Source organism: Poecile atricapillus, chromosome 6, assembly GCF_030490865.1.
Source record: "Poecile atricapillus isolate bPoeAtr1 chromosome 6, bPoeAtr1.hap1, whole genome shotgun sequence".
Taxonomy (NCBI): Eukaryota; Metazoa; Chordata; class Aves; order Passeriformes; family Paridae; genus Poecile; species Poecile atricapillus.
The window spans coordinates 24,212,992-24,231,361 of NC_081254.1; the positions used below are offsets into that span (position 1 = coordinate 24,212,992).

The window sequence follows — 18,370 nt, forward strand, 5'->3', positions numbered from 1 at the left end:
TAAACTGAGGCTTACTTATATGCCTTGACATCAACCTGGAAGACTACAAGCAGTTACAAAAAGTAAATAAATTATAACATTAATTCTTAAACTGTAAATTTTATTTCATAACGCTAAAGTATCTCTCAGGTGGATTCACCTGGCATGGTAAAGTACAAAAACTAAGACCACCCCCACTGGATGTCATGATCTCCCTGCCTGGCAGATAGCTTTTCCCCTCTATCCTGGAATAAATTACGCAGCTCCAGACCCTTATGTGCAGGCAGGCATAATGTGGTAGCAAGGTTAACAGCTTGCTCAAGTCCAAATGCTTGTTCTGGGCAACCACAGAAGCCACCCTCTTTGCTTCCCCACTGCAGAGGGGCCAGTTCCTAGGCAGCTTGGCTGTGGGAGACACCAGTGCCTGCTGGGTGAGCAGCAGCAGGAGGAGCTGTCTCACACCCCCAGCCCCTGCAGCACTCTGCCTACAGGGCCGTGGTTTCTGTAATGGCGATGCCGGCGTCCTTTGCCATCGCGGAGAAGATGCCCTGCTTCACGAGCAGCTCCTCGGGGCTGTCGAATTCCACAATCTGCCCAGCATGCAGCACCATCACCCTGGCAGAAGGGAACAAAAGGCTTCAACTCCCAGGATCCAAGTGGATAGCTCTGCTGGTGCCAGCACTGCAGGCCCACCAGCCCTCACTCCTAAACCACTTCATGTGGTTCCCCTCTCAGCAGTGGTGAGGGCACAGCCCTCCTCCCTGTGTTACGGGTCACACATAAGATGTCAACAGCAAATGCTTCTATAGTCTGTTGCTGTAACGAAGGATCCCAAAAAATGTTTCTCCCACAAAGGCGTCACTACTGTCCTATCCTATCCTTACTATCCTGTTCTCTTCACCACTGTAAATTACTGCCCCAGGCCCTGCACCTACCCCTGCCCCTCTGGCTGCATTCTTGCTTAGCTGCTGTCCACCTCTCGCCCCATCTGGAGTCCAGATCCCCATTCCCTTTGCCCTGCAGTAGTGTCCCACAGTACCTGTTGCTGTCCATGATGGTGTGGAGGCGATGTGCGATAGTAAGGACAGTGCAGTCAGCAAACTCACTCCGGATTGTTGTCTGGATTAAATGATCCGTTTCCAGATCTACGGCTGCTGTTGCTTCATCCAGGATGAGGATCTTGGCTTTGCGGAGAAGGGCCCGGGCCAGGCACACCAGCTGCCTCTGCCCAACACTGGGATGAAGATGAAGAGCATGAGTTACTAAACCGACTCCAGGGGACCTTCTGCAAGCCTACTGCATCTCGCTGCTCTGAGCCCAACACTGTCCCTGGCCTTTCCATGCTGACCATCTGCCACCCTGAGCACCACATCCCTCAGCGTCTCTCTGGGCCAGCACAGAAGGCTTGGCTCACACTAGCTCCCTAAGACCCCTGACTCCTCAGCCATTTTCTTCCATCTTCACTTCCCAGAAGCTTCTGTGCATCATCCCTGGACAGCCACTTTCCTGGAGGCTGCTTTTCCAGGCTGGTCCCTGGCATCTAGAGAAGGGAGGGGAGCTGGGCCTGCATCTACTCCTCTGCTCACCTCAAGTTCTCCCCTCCCTCGCTCACGAGATGCAGCAGCCCCTCAGGAAGGCCTTGCACATAAGTCTTCAGGTGAGCCAGCTCCAGGGCCTTCCAGACCTCCTCGTCTGAGTACTGGTCAAAGGGGTCCAGGTTCATCCGCAAGGTTCCAGTGAAGAGCACGGGGTCCTGCCAGGGACAGCACCATGTTCAGCCCTATAACAGCCATTTAGCAGGGGCAATGGCTCCTGGCCTCCAAGTGTAGCCACATCCTGCTCACACCACTGCCTGCAGCTGGTAAGGGACGTGGAAAAAGCCTGCTCCCAGGCCTTTGGCACGTCCACAACACCCAGGGACACACTGAGGCCATGCAGTGCCTGCAGGGGCTGTGCAGCAGTGGGATGTGGAAAGGTGGGGATCAGCTCACTTGGGGGATGATGGTGAGGTTGTTGCGCAGGTCGTGGAGGCCAATTGTTGCTATGTCCACATCGTCGATGATGATCTTCCCTCCAGCCGCCTCCAGCACCCGGAACAGGCAGTTGGTGAGGGAGGATTTTCCAGCCCCGGTCCGGCCCACAACCCCAACCTGTGGAAGCAGCTTTTTAGACCAGCTGACAGGGCTGACAGGGCAGGTGCTCTCAGTCTGGTGGGCCTTCCTGCCATTACCGTCACTCAGACTGTCTGCTTTGGTTCCTTTCCTGCAGCTCAAATCCCCAGGAGCCACATCCCATCACCATCCCACCCCAGGGCACGGACTGAAGCCGAGGAGAAGAAACAGTTTTAACAGAGTCTCTGTAAAGAGCACAGTGAGGGCAGAGAACCTTCTCAGTGCTCCCAATACTACAGGTGATCCCCTGAAGAACCAGGTCCAGCTCAGGTCGGTAGCGAACTTTGTAATCAATGAACTGGATCTCTCCTCTGCTGGGCCAGCCACGTGGTGGACGCTTTTTTGTCACCCATGGAGCCTGGGGGAGGGCACAGAAGCATTAGGGGGGTTCACTCTGTGATGCTAACTAGCACCAAGCTGTGCAGATGTTTGCCCAGACCCCTGGGTTCCTCACCTCATTCTTCACCTTCATGTACTCATGGACCCGTTCCACAGCCACGATGTTTGTCTCTAGCTCCGAAGATGTCCGCACCAGCCAGTTCAGTGTCTGGGTCACCTGCATGGCAGAATCAAAGCATGCAGAGCTCAGTGGCATCCACAAACAACCATGTCCCACCTCAGCCCAGGGAATCATCCTGGGATCCTGGGTACGAGCATACCTGGCCTTCCCCCCTAATGCTCCACTGCCAAGGCACAGCCCACCTGTCCCCAGCCCTTCAAAAACTTTGCTGCAGCATCTCTGATCCACAGCAGGGCCATATTCCTCCCCTGGCAGCAAGTACCCCATTCACACTGGGATGGATATGTGCTTCCCTGGCTCTAGAGGCACTCCCCAGGTGATGGAACATCCCAGATAGTCCCACTTCCAAGGATCAGACCTGGTGGCAAGGCAGCATCCTGCCACCAGCCCAGAGCTCCCAGAGACAACCCTGTCCTGGAATGAGAAAATGTTTTCAGTTACTCACATTGAGAGCGGAGGAGACAGAAAGACCCACGATGCCACCCTCCAAAGTGCCCTTTGCAATTACTGCCAGAAGTGCAGAGAAGAAGACCACCAGGCTCCCAACGAACTCCAGACGGATGGCCAGCCACCTGCACCAGGAGAGGGCAGCTGAAGGGCAGTGAGAGAGGCAGGAAGGCATCTGCCTGTGCCCGACTCAGAGCCCACCATAGCAGCAGTGCACCAGCATTCCTCACACCCAGCCATGGGCCCAGTGCTGTGCACACAGCACACAGTGGTACATGTACACAGCAGGTTCATTTATGTCCATGTCTCACACATAACCTCCTGTGCTGGTAATGCCATGTATCAGAAGAGCCCCAACCATTCAACCCTCATACACCCAAATTGTTTACCATTAAGATTCAAAACCAGAAAGTGTCTGCATCGTGCTCCTGCTGGGCCTGGAGGATCACCTTCTTTCCAGAACTTACCAAGAGCATCTCAGCCCTTGACTGCACAGCTCACCCTGCCCAGCCTCTAGACACTTTGTAGGGGGGCATACTCTGGCTTTCAAAATCACCTTGAAGTGTCCCATTGCCACAAATGGTGCCCCTATCCAAAACCGCCCCAGTACCTACACAGACCCACAATGCTGAGATCAAGAGGGAGGACTGCAGGATCCCAGGGACCTCTCTCGGGACCCAGAAGCCCCTAGGCAGAAGTGCTGCAGGCTGTTCTGTGCCATAAATGGTAAAACTCACCTATTAGATATTATCCAGGAATAAACACTTTTCTGATTTATGTCCATGGTGATCTCATTTTGCTTCAGGAACCGTTCTTGGTGTCCATAGGCCCGGATCACAGAAAGGCCTGACACTGTCTCACCAAAGTGGGAGTAGATGGGAGACCTGGTGACAGAGTCTAGACGCCTTAGCTGGCGTGACGTGGAGACATAAAAGCGCTGAAACGAGGGACACAGCTTGGTTACCAACACAAAGCCCAGCAGCCTGGAAGATACTGCTCTCAGCAGGGCAGAAGCTTCACTCAAGGCCCAGCTACTCACCAGCACAAAATAGTAGAAGATGCTCAAGGGAACGATAACGATAGTGAAGAATGGAGTGGCCAGGCAGATGACAATCAGTGTGCTAATGATGCCCATGAAACAGGACAGCCAGCTACGGAAGGACATGGGAATGGTCTCATCTACCGTGAAGATGTCCTGAAGATATAAAAAAGTATAGAGAAGTAGTCAGTGACCCCAGGGAGAAGAAGCTCAAAGGCCCCATACATACAGGGTTCCTACACACTCCTGTGATAACACAGTGCCAGACACTTTTAAAATATCAGATGATCCTGAATTGGTGTTGTGGTCACAACCTCATTTCTCAACTTGGGAACAGCTGAGTTAACAGAGAAACGTCCTAGAATATTCCCCTGTTACACAGACCAGCTTTAAGAACTGCATCTTCATCAGGATCTAGGATGCAGGAGCAGTAATTGAAGCAAAAAGAGGGACAGGGCAAACTCCAGGTCCATGCAGGTGCAGCCACATCTCCAGCTGGTCCTCATCCACCTCCTAGCCAGGCACCACATACTCCCTCAACTCAGAGTAAACCCAGGCCCAGAGGCCTAATTTTAAGAGAAATTTTTATTCCCAAAAATCAAGAGATGATACCAAAGGAAGAAGTGGAGTAGCAACACACTCAAAATTGCCTGTTTGTATTTTCCCTCCTTTCTCATTTTCTCTTTGTTTTTGACCTTCACTTAGAAAAGATTTAGATTTTGCTGGAGGTTTATAACCACAAGGACTTCTCATTGTGGGACAAGAGCTCTAGGCTCTTACCTCTCTTAGTAATCTACTATGGACCCTCTTTCTCCACATCCTACTTACCCAGGTGACCCCAAACATAACACAGTATCCAGGTGTAAGCTCCTCAGAACTGAGCAGAGAAGGTAACAACTTCCTGCCACACTTTCTTTCTAGTATAGCCCAGGATGTGGTTTGGCTCACGGTCAGCCTTGCATCCACCATGTCCTCCTGGTCCCTTCCTGGCCCTTACCTGGGCTCAGCTGTGCAGCGCTCAACAGGAGCAGGGTTATGCCACTACCCAGCGCTCTGCAGATGTGGTGGAACAAGCACCTTCTCCGTGTTGGGGACATTCTCTTACCTTGGCAAACCTGTTGACGATGCGGCCGGTCGGGGTGGTGTCAAAGAAGCTCATGGGCGCGCGCAGGATGTTGCTGAGCAGCTGCTGGTGCATGACGCGGGAGGCTCGCATGGTGCCTTGCACAGACAGCATGGTTGCGAAGAGCAGGAAGATTGCTGCAAGGAGAGCACAGGGCTGTCACCAGCTCGTGGGTGACACTGGGCCCAGGCACCCTTTGCCTTGATAGACATGCACCAAGCCAGCAGCTCCGCAGCGAGCGCTGGGATAATCCTGCATCCCACCCTCTTGGGAGGCCTCAGCAACTGTGTCCCAGCACAAGGGAGGAACACTAACCCCACTGGAAAGCCTTGGGCCCTAGCACTATGTCTAATCTGATTAATGAAAATTATCTTAAACTGAGGGGCAACACAGACTTGGGGCAATTTGTGCTGCTTTCAGACTGGGATGTGTGCACAATTCAGCCACTAGCCGGAAGGAAGGCAGCCGCAGACAAATGAACAAAATGCTGGTTCCCCTGCTCCTTAATGCACAGCTGGCTGAAGGCCTTGCAAGTCATATCCCTCCTGGACCACACAAACAAGGTGAGTGGGAACTGCTGTCCTCCCACACTCACCTTGTCCCACCCCCAGTGCCCCAAAGACACCGATCCGCAGGTCCCGCAGCTGCGTGGGATAGGTCTGGTTCTCATAGCGCTTCGAATCGTCCGTCCAGTCACTGAGCCACAGGTTGGACCCCAGGTAGGCGACGTATTGTCCAACGTAGCCCATGACAATCCAGAAGGAAAAGCAAAAGCCAACAGCACGCAGGTACCGCAGGTACATAGAGAACTTCACCTGTGCACCAGTTGAGCCCATCAGACCACAGGCAATGATGCCCAGCACAGCCTCGGGACCCCACCTTGCTGCCCACAGTACTCCCCTCCACCACCCCACCCACAGGCCCCAGGCAGCTCTGTCTCCTGCATGTCTCTTAGCTGCGGTGTGGCCACAGCCAGCCCACACCAGCTGCTCTGAGCCACAGTCAGGGTCTGGCAGCATTTAGCCAGGACAGCACAGTGCTTCACCCCTCCATCCTCCTTACCCTGCCGGTTTCCACGGCTTCTTTCTCAATCAGTTGCTGTCCCTTCAGCTTCTTTGGGGGTTCCTCCTGGGCTGCCTTCTGGGAACTGGTGCTCTTTTTACTAAGGCTGCAGGGAGGTGATGAGTACTATTAGTTACAGGGTGTTGTATTGGTCCTAATCTCCTGGGGGTCCACCCCTGTGCTCCACTGGGTCTTCAGTGGTAGTCCGGAAAATAATGGAAATGGTAGTCTGGAAAATAATGTCCTAACTGGGGCAGCTTTGAGTGAGCCTTGTGGAAGCACTAAGTATGTACAGCCATTAAATTAAAGCCTCATTCCCAAAAGCAGAACTAGCCATCAGCATGAGTTTCAGGGAAGACTGCAGAGTAAGGCTGTGGCACACTAGTGTGAGTAAAGGCAAAATCAGATGCTCCTGACCCAGAGCAGCTTGTGATAGGAGCAGGAGGGAGGCTTCCAGCTGGAACTCCCTAGGAAGCCCCCAGATCCCTGTATCCAAGGGAGCAGTGTGTGGGGCAGGGAAAAGAGCTGAGAGCTCAGGTCATGTCCCACCTGCGACTCAATTTTCTCCGATGGATGCTGGCCTCTCGCTTCAGGGTCATAGTCACCACATCATCAGGGCGCTCGTCCATGCAAGGATCAACATCTTCATCAGCCTCCTCTTCATCCCCAGCTAAAGCAACAACTGCAAGCACAGAGATGAGGGAAGGTAGGGTCAGGCACTGAGGAAAGAGCAGATCCCATACACCACACCTCTGCGGCACTCAGCTTCATGCCGTACCCTCGGCCTAGGCTGTGTCCTATCGCCACATATCACACCTTCTCCAACCTTGCTGCAAGACCAGCACAGCAGGAGAAGGAAGAAATACATCGTGCTGGAGGGAGAACTGAGAGGGGATATAGAGCTAAAGGCCTGCACAGAGGCGATCCCTGCTGCTGACTTATCCAGCACCACCGGCCAGACCTCAAGCAAAGATTCGTGCTACTTTAGTAGGTGCAACATCTGGTAGGTCACATCACTCCAGCTTAGAAGCATCTCTTTGAGCAGGCGGAGATGGGCCTTGTGAAGACATGCTGGGAATGGCCAGGCTGCAGCTGGACAACTGAGCCCTGACAGGGTAAGCATCCACCTGACCTGACACCACTCCTCCCCATAGCACTGGGGGACATGATAAAGATGAAATATTATCCAGTGGGATGTTTAGAACAAACCAAAGGATCTTTCTGACCCCAGCATCACAAAAATATGGAGCCTGCTGCTACATGAGATTTTGGGACCCATAATAAATGAACTAAAAAGGGAGTAAAAAATTTAAACAGGTCCTGTGCTGGATATGCAACATAATGCCTGAACGCAAATCTGAGTCAGGAAGTCACTGTGCTGCTGACTGCCAGAAGCTGAGAAGGATTCACAGCAGCCACCATTGGTGCCTGGGCTGGACAGGGCCAGGTCAGGCTGGCAGATCAGATCTTCATATTCCCAACATAAATGCATGGCCACTCTAACTGTCACAGCCCCATTGTGCTCTCAGTACCTGCAGTATTTTCCTCTGAAACATCCTCCTCCTGCTTTCCATACAAGTTCAGGAACTGGGAAAAGGCCCCCTTGTTTGCAAGCAGGGTGCTGTAGGAGCCATGCTCAGACACTGCTCCTGCTGCCAGCACCACGATGTTATCGACCTGGGGCAGGAAACTGATACTGTGCGTCACCAAGATCCGTGTCTGCAACAAAGGGGTTGCAGGGTAGTGATCATCAGGGTGCCCCTCATCCCCAGCCATGCCTCTGCAGGCTCTCTGTCTCCCACTGGGGGACTTGTCTGCTTATCAGTGCCTGGCTGTGAGGACACAGGGTACCCCTCTTGAGGCCTCTCCTGCCTGCTGCAGCCCCACGTGAAAACTATGGGATTCCTCTCTGTCCTCAGACTTCCTTGGAAAGCAAACACCACACCAGTGCCACTCCTGCCTGGCTGGGTGGTGGGTTGGAGGGTATGGGTACTCACTCCTGCCTGGCTGTGTGGTGGGTTGGAGGGTATGGGTACTCATTCCTCCCTGGCTGGGTGGTGGGTTGGAGGCTATGGGTACTCATTCCTGCCTGGCTGGGTGGTGGGTTGGAGGGTATGGGTACTCACTCCTGCCTGGCTGTGTGGTGGGTTGGAGGGTATGGGTACTCATTCCTCCCTGGCTGGGGGGTGGGTTGGAGGCTATGGGTACTCATTCCTGCCTGGCTGGGTGGTGGGTTGGAGGCTATGGGTACTCATTCCTGCCTGGCTGGGTGGTGGGTTGGAGGCTATGGGTACTCATTCCTGCCTGGCTGGGGGGTGGGTTGGAGGGTATGGGTACTCGCCTTGTTTTGCAGCAGCCCTTTTGGGCCCAGCACATGCTGGAAGAGGTACTTGCCCACATGGGCATCCACAGCAGACAGCGGATCATCCAGGATGTAGATGTCTGCGTTGCTGTACACTGCTCGGGCCAGGCTGACCCGCTGCTTCTGGCCCCCACTCAGGTTGATTCCCTGGAAGGGAAGGACCTCCCTGGAAATGGGGCCAGCACAGGGCAACAACTCTGACCTCTGCTGCAGACCAAACTATCGCAAACCCACGGTGCCCAGGGCTGATACCTTCTCTCCAATCTCTGTCTGGTCACCGGCAGGCAGCAATTCCAGGTCTGGAAGGAGAGCGCAGGCCTTGATGACCTGCTGATACCTGGCTTCATCCACTTCTGACCCGAAAATGATGTTGTCTTTCAGTGTGGCATTCTGGATCCAGGCCTGCTGGGGGACATAGGCCAGGGAGCCCTGGAAGGAGAGACAAGAACAGTTAGCTGTCAAAGATCAGCCGCCTGCAGTCACTGACACCTCCTGCAGCCTGTCCTTCCCCTGGGCCACCACTCTGGGACAGTACTGCCCTACTTCCCTGCTGAGCCCACAGGCAGCCCCAAAGCCCCGTGCACCAGCTGGCTCCTCTCACCTGGATGTTGATGTGTCCCTTAATATTCTCCATCTCCCCGAGCATGGCTGACACCAATGAAGATTTGCCTGAGCCCACAGCCCCCACCACAGCCACCAGGCTCCCAGGTGCGATGTCCAGGGTGACACTGCAAAGACATGAGGGCTGAGGAAGCAGCACTGCCAGGTCACCCCTCAGCTCCTGTGTGGCACTAGCACAGAGCAATGTCTCTGGGACACTCATGTCTAGCAGCACTGTGAGAAGTGATTGCCCTCCCCAGTTAATAACACAGAAAGCCTCCCCCTCCCCACTTCTCTGCCCCGATGTGGCTCAGAGCACTCACTCTCTTATGGCAGCGTTGCCGTCCTGCTCCCAGGCAAAGGTGGCCTCCGAGAAACGCACAGCACTGCCTGGCAGAGAGACATGTCCCTCAGAGAGGGGAAAGCCCAGGGCTGGGCCAGCCTGAGACCCACAGGGAGTAATCTGGAGGTTCACCTGCCTTCAATGGGGTTGTGGTGGATTGCTGAGGTGTCCAAGTCTTCTCCACTCAGGTAGCGCTCCAGCCTTGCAGTTGACACGTTGGTCTGCCATGGTAGAAAGGGGATGAGGATGGTACATGGGCATGGGGCAGGAGCCCTATAAGCAGAGCACCACATCACAGTCCCCACCCAACCTCTGAGCCCCAAACCTGTGTTATGCATGTGAGTCCAGTCCCACCCCACTGCAGCAGAGTCCTGTGCACTGACCCCTGGGGGTCCATCACACATGAGCCCCATGTGCTGGTTTGGAAAGAGGTCACAGGATCCCCCTACACACCCTGCCCTATGTGAGGCCTGACCTGCACCAGGGAGGAGATGACCATGGGTAGTGTGGACATGGGGAAGCGCAGCACATTGAAAAGGGAGATGGCAGTAAAGGCCTTCTGCGCATCCAAGATGTTTCTCTCATCCACAAGCACATAGACACCAAAGCTTGCCAAGGAGACCTAGGACAGATAGCAGGGAAAGCCACCATCAGTGTGTTTGTGTGCAGCCCAGACCCTCACACTGCCCCAAGGCCTCAGCAGTGCCTTTGTGCTGGGAACCTGTTCCCCTCTTGCTTCCATTCTCCTTTGGGCCCCATTTCACCACCCTGATGAGACCCCTTTCCACCACAGCTCTCCTGCCAGCAGCCAGAACCATAATCTCTATCGCAGACACCCACCAGCCAAGCCCCTTCCTCACTGCAGAAACACTCCAGCTGAGGTTCCAAATATTTCCCATCCCCTTGGATACAGCCCAGCCCCAGCTCAAAGGAAGGTACACCCCTCCCCAGGGCTGTTGTCACTCACCAGGGAGGGGGCACATGTGAACACGAAGACAGAGATTGACTGCAGGTAACCGAAGCTCACCAAGTTCTTGAGCTCAAGTGCCCGGATATCATTAACTCGCTTCTCAAAGGAGGGCTCCCAGGCAAAAAGCTTCAGGATCTGCACGATGAGTAGGGTGAGCAGATGCTGACCTCAGAGGAATGTCCACCTCCACACTGGGCTCACTGGTGGCCAGCACCTCCATCACCAGCTCCTGGCTTGGCCACTGCATCTGCCCTCTCCTGTCCTGCTTATAGCATTTTCTCACTGCACTCCCACTCCCTCAGTCTCAGCTTACAGGTCACTGCCAGCCCCTCCACCACCATGCCACTACCACAGCCATCCAGGAAACATTCAGAAAGTCCTTTTTCAGCTCCCAAGTCTTAGTCCAAGTATCCAGAGATCCTCCCCAACCAACTTTAGAAAAGATGAGGCAGCCAAGGGAATTATTGAGACCCAGTCACAGGACCCTTAAGCTAGACTAACACTGGTGCTGTAGGGTTATACATGTGCTGCCTCCAGGTACAGTGCACCAAGAAGAGGGGTGCAGCAGCTGCCTGGAGTCTCCACTCCACTGCTCACCTTGATTCCATTCAGGATTTCAGTCATTATTTTCATGCGCCCGTCCTTGTTCTTCATGTTCCTCTCCTACAAACAGAAGAGCCAGACACCACCTAAACCAAACAGCAGCTTACCCTTGGAAATACATCTGGGCTGCCACAAGGAAGGGAAGGATGGGCACCACAGCCCAGAGAAGTCATCCCACAAATTTGAGCCTTGGCTCCCTGTGGCTCTGGACAAGCTGGGGTAAAACACCACCCTGCTATCAGGTAGAAGCTAAAGCTCAAATCTTACAGTTGGCAATATCTCATTTTTAGCCCTCAAGGCTGTGCCCAGTCTGGTTCAAGTTCAGCTGTGATGGTAGAACAGATCTCACCTGTCTCCTATTCATGGTAGCTGATCACCTCTGGCTCAGGCTAGAGACACCCCCAGCCCAAGTGAGATCAACTTCATAGGCTGGGAAAGATCCACAGCATAAAAACAAAGGGTATGGAGTGTGGAAAATGAGGGAGGGGAGCAACAGTGGGGTTGGATGTGGAAGAACAGGGAGGATATTGCACCCACCACTGACCTGAATGGTTTTGGCCTTGGCAACCAGGAACGCATTTATGGGGAGGAGCAGCACCATGGTTGCAATGCCAGCCAAGACAGAGGGGCCCAGCTCTCCCCAGAGGAAGATGATGGACAAGATAATTTGCAGGGGGGATGACCACAGATGGTGAATAAAGTTGGCCAGGTCCATGAACCTCTGGGCATCAGCTGACATCAGATTCACAGTCTCTCCCACTGTGGATTCCTTGCGGGTGGCTCCGGACATGGTGAGTGACTAGAAAGAGAAAGCACAGTCAGCACAGGCCAGCCTGGGAGCAGCCCTGCTGCCAGCAGCATGGCTCAGAGCAGGGAATTAGCAGACCAAGCTGAAACCACTTCTGGGTTTGCTCCTGGTGCCTCTGTATTGGCCACCAGTGCCCTCCTCACTGCCTGCACACCTGGAGCCACTGGATCCTGGGTGCAAGGACAAACACCCCTGTGCAGGAATCCTATTGGCCCCTGCCCCAGGTGTTGCACTGCTCTGAAAAGAAACTTCCCTCAGCCCCTGGTAGCTGTCAAACACAGCAGCAGCACCCAGGTCTCAAGCAGAACTAGGGCTCACAGTGTCACAGTGCTGGGTGGGTGTCCCCCAAGCTCTGCCTTCTGAAGAGGAAAGTGCACACACCCCAGATGGGACAGGCAACCAACGATTTTATCCACAGCCCAGCTTGAAGGAAGCCAACAGGGATGATGAGAGGACCATACAGACCTTCTTGTAGATGGCAGCAATGAGACTGGCTCGCACATTTATGCCAAGCTGGAAGCACAAGCTGAAGTGCTGCTGCAGGCAGAGGGACTGGGTCAGCGACGTCAGGAACAGCAGGATGGCATACAAATAGCCTTGCCAGGCAAAGGAATCCTCATCTGACACAAAGGCAATCAGCAGCCTGGAGGGGAAAGAAGCTCATGAGACACACACCCTAGTGAGACAGAGCCAAGCAGGATGCTCCAAGTGAATGCAGGGAAAGCATCCTCACAAGGGTGGTGAGCAAAACACTGCCCCAGAGAGCTTGCTCGATGGTCAGCAAGCTGGGAACCCTGTTCTGCCAGAGACACGGCAGAGGGTCACTAATGTAAGATCATCCACAGAGACTGCTGCTCTGCAAAACGAACTGGGGAGGCCCTGCTGGGCTGAGCTGCACTGACTCGTGGAGGGCCACTGTCTCCAGGGAGGGAGCAGGACTTCGTGACAGGATGCAAGGGAGCAAGATATTACACATAAGAGCTGACAGCCAGCTCGGATCAGTTCTTTGTTAAACTGTATCCCAGCACATTCTCCCATTTTCGGCGAAGGCACAAAATGTCCCCAGGGTTTGTGGCTGGGAGAGGCACACACATATGCAGATGGTGGGGTTGGATACAGTGCACACACTGGAGGTGGTGGGCTGGGTGCAAAGTCAGGACAGAGACAAAGGACTCACTTCAGCAGCTGGGGGCTGACAAACACCAGTGCATCATGCACCAACTTGAATGCCACTGCTAGCAGGAGATTCTGCTGGAAGGTCTTTCCCAGGGTTTTCATCAACCAGCCCTTGGGGTAATCCTTGGGAGGGCCTGAGTGGTTGTCATCTCCCTTCTTCTTCTTCTTCTTTGGCTGCTTCTCCTCCTAGAGGGAAGCCCACATAGAAGTGAGGGAGCTGGTTGTGCAGGCATCCTGCCTCTGGAAGGATGCCTCAGGGCAGCACCTCACAGACCCCAGACCAGGTATCCTGAATGAAGCCTTAGCTTTAGCTCCTGTCACATTCCTCTTTCATTGACCCCTGCTTATGTCACACACACCCAGGACTAACACCTTCTCTTTTGTACCAAAGAAAATTGCTAAAACCCAAACCAGCTCAAACCTCTCAGGTTAAAAATCAGGCAAACATTGTGAAGAATCTAAGGCCAGGGGTGGTCACAGGATGATGTTCACTCTGACCTCATTGACAGAAAGTATCTGAGATAGATAGACATAAGGGAACGGCTTGTGTTGCAGATTTGAGGGTGGTTCCTGTCTTATGTAAGGCAGAAAGATGGAGACCTTATTGGTCTCTCAAAATATGGGGATCTGCCAAGGACATGACAGGAAGACCCTGTCATGGGTTCCCCTATCCTTGCCCATGGTCCTGCAGGATCAAAGAAGGGTAAACCCAGCAAAGAGAGCTGCAGGGAGATGAGGTGACCCTACTCCCTGAGGTTGGAGATGGACGTCTCCGTCTCACACAAGGCCAAGAGTAGGAATGGATTTACCAGCACCAGGATGTCTTGGCTCTGGGCCTTGCTCATGCTGTTCCCATAGTCTGGGTCACCTTCCCGGCGTCTCTTCTTGCGCTTCCGTTTCTCCATTTCTGCTCTGGCCTTCTGCATCGCAGTCTTCATGTTCTTCTCAAAAGCAGTGTAAAGAGCCTTTGTCTTGTCTTTGTCTTGCAATTCCCAGACATCCTCTATCTCCAAAGGCTTGCGATAGCCCTTGAAAACAGTGCTGTGGGACAAAGTAATCCCACAATACTTGTTGGAGACTCCTTGCTGCAAATGCAGGGCTTTCACACCCATCCTGGCCCCGGGCTCAGGCTGCACAGGCTGTACCCAATGTGGTGCCTCTCCCAGGTAACTCCAAGCAGCCTGTGCTGCAGGTTCCCCTGAGGCACCCCTGCATTTTGCCAGCCTGACCTCCCTCAGAGCCCTGCTCACCTGCTGTACCATTCGAAGGTGATGGAGCTCAGGACGGAGGCTGTCACCTCTGGGTTCTATGGTACAAAGCAAAGGGGGTACTGAGAGATTCTTTATGCTGGGGGATGTTTTTGACAAAAGCTGATTTAGTACCCCCAGACATTAAAAGGAGCCTCATAGGTTTCAAACTGTGCCAGCTACAGCCCCAGAAGCCTGAGCTCAGAGCCAGCAGCAGCCCACCCTGGACACACATGCAGATGCCCCATGCTGCAGGCTCCAGCTCTTGCTGAGTCCTGTGCTGAAGTCCTCAGGTCTTCCCTAGGAGCCTGGAGCCTGCATGGAGCCTGCCCTGCCCCACACAATGCTCAGGATGTGGTGCCCCAAACCCACTCCCATATAGTCCTCACACCTTCTTTGTGATTTCCTTTGTTTCTGGGGCAATATCAGAGAAGCCTGAGACAAGGAAGAGCAGCAGTTGGAGTCCGTAGGAGATGAAGAAAAGGATAAACCGTGGCAGGTCAGAGATTGGTTCCTGCAGAAATGGAAAGCCCAGGGTTACTGCTGGGAGTTGTCTCAAGGCCTCTGGTACTCAGAGACAAGATCCATTCCCTGGCTGAACCAAACAGAGCAGTGCAAAACTCACTCTGAGTCCCGGATCAGCTTCCCCTTGCCACTTCTCCCTGCTTCTCCCTGACCTCCTCCCATGTTTAAGGGGAGAAATTAGTCCTGAGGGCTTATACTTCCCCAAGGAGACAGGATGAATTCAAACACCAATTGCTTCTCAGGTCTTTTCTGGTTCCCTAAGGTCCCCAGGGCAGCTGGGACCTCAGTGATACCAGAGAGCTTGTCAAGAGAAGAGTATGAAGAAGCTTTCTTTGGAAACAGAACAAGACCATGGGGAAGCACAGAGCTTCCTGTCAAACCCAACCTGCAGGGCTTTCCGGACGAGTGACTGGAATGGCAGTATCCCACAGAGAAGGGACAGTGTCCAGAAGCAGAAAAGCACCCCTGAATCTCTGCGCAAGCAGAAGCGTCGTGCATCGTGGATCAGCAGGACCATGATCTGGGGGAAAGAAAATCAGTCAGAGCTGCAGGACTAGGTCTGGCTCTAAAGGTGGCTTTGGAGCATGTGTCCTGGGATGCCAGCACACATGATCTGCTAGGATTCACTGCCTTGGATACCCTGAACACACCATCAACCCTTCATAAGCTTCAGAGTTAATTATACAGGGCAAAGGTTTATATCTGGAAGACATAAGACATAAGGTTTCAATGTACCCTCACATTACAGCAGGGCACTATTACTCTTTCTGGCTGTTGTCACTCCAGATTCTCAGACATATCAAGGCATGAGGGGTCACACCCTGTCTCCTGCACCTTGCCTCCAAACCTGCAACTGAACTCAGATCACGTTCCAGCAGTACAGCCTCTCTGGGCAGTCCCCTTGCCTTATCATCTCACATGGATTCTGCATATGAAACTAAATGACATGACAAAATAAGAATGAAAGCAAATGAGGGTGCTGTTTTGCTTTTAAGTGCAGCTCCTGAGCATTTGTTAAGACTGTTAGAATACCCTATGTCTCACACAAGATGTCTGTAACTTCCATGCACATATTCCATCAAGCCAATAGCCACTAGGTCCCCTTTAGCCAGCTTTCTCCTCTGGGCATCCCATGGTACTTCCTGGCTCTGCACAAAACCGAGCAGCAATGTTTAGGAAGCTGTGAGACATCAGAGCAGCAAGCCATGGTCTGATGTTCACACTGCAAAATCAGTCCTGTGAAACCCACACTGCTCCTAGTAAAGGTTTGGTCAGAGAGCTCAGCTACACTTGCAGGCATTGAATCATCCCAGTTTTACGGATAACAGCAGTTACAGCAATACATCCAGGCACCTACCCTCAACATATCTCCCTCATGCACCACCCACACAGGTTTGGGGCTAGTTCTACCCAAATTCCAGGCTACCCTTCCCCTGTGGACACAGCTTCCCACTGATCTCTGTGCTAGGGAAGTTTTGTGCTGCTTGGTGCTGCAGTCTCACGCTCTCCCTGGTGACACACAGCACGTTCACAGCCGAGTCCTTACCCAGGTGGCGATGTACAGGCTGGGGTTGGTGTACTGGACAGCTGGCACAGCATCCTGCTCAGCATCCTCTACAAAGGCCAGGGCCAACCCTGCCACTGCTGTCAGCATCAGAAGAACAGCCAGCACCTGCAGGGAATGAGGGCCAGCCCATTGTGGACACTGGGAACCACTGGGAGACAACAGAGTTCGGCATAAAATACACCCATACATCCTTACACCCTTTTCAACCCAGACTGGGCCTGGGAGAGCTTTCAACCCTGTGAATGTGCCACAGTTCCACAGGAGCACTGTCATCATTTTAAATCTGGAAGATAACAGCCCACAAGATGAGAAGCCCCAATACACGCTCTGCCCTCCCTCCCAGTGCATTCCTCCCTGTTATGCACTCTGTCCCAGATATGCCTCCTGCTGGACTCTCCCTTACATTTATGTCACAAAGTTGTCCCCTATCCCATTGCTCCTTCTGTCCTACACTCCTCATCTTTCCATCCCACACCTGACTGTAGCACAGAGTCTTTCCACTCATACCACCAACACCTCAGGCTGCTCAAGCCTGTCATCTGTGCCCCTTCATCTCCACTCTACCTGTTTGATGATGTAGAGTTTGGTCACAGATGATTTCTTGGCCCTGGATTTGCACATGGGCAGGAGCTGCCATGGGGCCAAAATCCAGAAGAAGCCAAGGGGTACCCAGACCAACACAGTCTGCTGGAAGCACACAGGCAGGTCAGCATCCGGACGAGCAAGGTAGGAATCATTCTGGAGCAGCAAGGACAGAACACCAAGTCACTTGTGATGGCTCTTGTGACTCTCACTTGGCACACAGGACAAGAGCCAACACTCCTATAGATCCTGCCCACCCAGCTCCACCCCACTGCATCCCCCCTTCAACACCCACCCTCCTGGCCGAGTATTTCAGCACTCAGCCAAGGTCTGAGCGATATCCCTATTCTGAGCTCTCTGCCTGAATGTGGGATGGCCATCCCTTGTTGGAGCCAAGCCAGCAGAAGCAGCTGAAGCCAAATCATTCCCCAGAAGTCCATACAGGGTGTCCTGTGTTCCCAGGGGCGCTAAAACAGGACAGAGCTCAGGTGCCATTGCCTTAGTGTCTGGTGAACACTGTGCAGGCAGTGCACAGCACTCGGTGCCGTGGCACTCCTAGATAAACCCCAGAACCTCTGCCGACCACTGGCAGTTGGGTCACTGGCAGGACAAGCTGTGAGCCTTGGAATCCACTGCTCTTCCCCAGGAGAACAGTAAAGGACAGAAGAACAGGCAAGGGAGATGACACGGCCACTCACCCAGAAGACGGAGCCGCAGAACTTCTCCAGGGCTGCTGACATAGCTCAGGGGAGAAGAAACGGCAGCTCCTTCCTCTCGCTCTGCCCAGCTGAGAGACCTGAGCAGATGCTTGGGATAAAAGTCCCCCCACACCCTCAAGCGGTCTTGGGACAAAACTCCTGATGACACACAGTTATTTATTAACTCAGTGCTATTGCACAACCCCACAAACCAACACAGTGACCAAAAGGGCTAGGGAAGCTGCACAGGCCCAGGAGAGGGGAGGAGAGGAAGACACAAGAAAGAGATCAAAGGGGAGACACAGGAAAGTCACAGAGTCACTGCAGGACACCACAGCCATTGCTCAGAAACCATAGGCTTGATCAGTGCACACCAACAGACACAAACTCGCCTGGACCTGCTAAAGACATTACTTCAATGCAACAGACCTGTCTGGTGAGAAGACTGCTGAATGTCGACAAAAAGTCCAGCAACAGCTGGTCCCACAGTGGCTGCTGCCTCCTGGCAAGGGGGCCCGTGACACCAGCAGTGCCCCACACCTTGGGAT

The 18,370-nt window shown here is 53.5% G+C and overlaps 1 protein-coding gene across 1 annotated transcript; it reads right to left on the bottom strand.

Moving 5' to 3' along the window:
- Positions 1-83: 83 nt before the first annotated feature.
- Positions 84-18,016, bottom strand: ABCC2 (ATP binding cassette subfamily C member 2). The gene is made up of 32 exons (XM_058840912.1): positions 17,823-18,016; positions 17,107-17,280; positions 16,522-16,647; positions 15,361-15,495; positions 14,842-14,964; positions 14,454-14,509; positions 14,013-14,244; positions 13,205-13,389; positions 12,493-12,670; positions 11,764-12,018; positions 11,214-11,279; positions 10,614-10,751; positions 10,122-10,268; positions 9,779-9,867; positions 9,627-9,689; positions 9,305-9,431; positions 8,956-9,132; positions 8,683-8,850; positions 7,874-8,060; positions 6,891-7,023; positions 6,342-6,447; positions 5,875-6,094; positions 5,262-5,416; positions 4,157-4,312; positions 3,855-4,054; positions 3,116-3,242; positions 2,605-2,706; positions 2,365-2,508; positions 1,971-2,129; positions 1,566-1,732; positions 1,019-1,213; positions 84-594 (listed from the first exon to the last, which is right to left on the bottom strand). The coding sequence occupies exons 1-32, from the start codon at positions 17,862-17,864 to the stop codon at positions 465-467; spliced, it is 4,662 nt and encodes a 1,553-aa protein (XP_058696895.1). The 5' UTR covers positions 17,865-18,016; the 3' UTR covers positions 84-464.
- Positions 18,017-18,370: the final 354 nt, after the last annotated feature.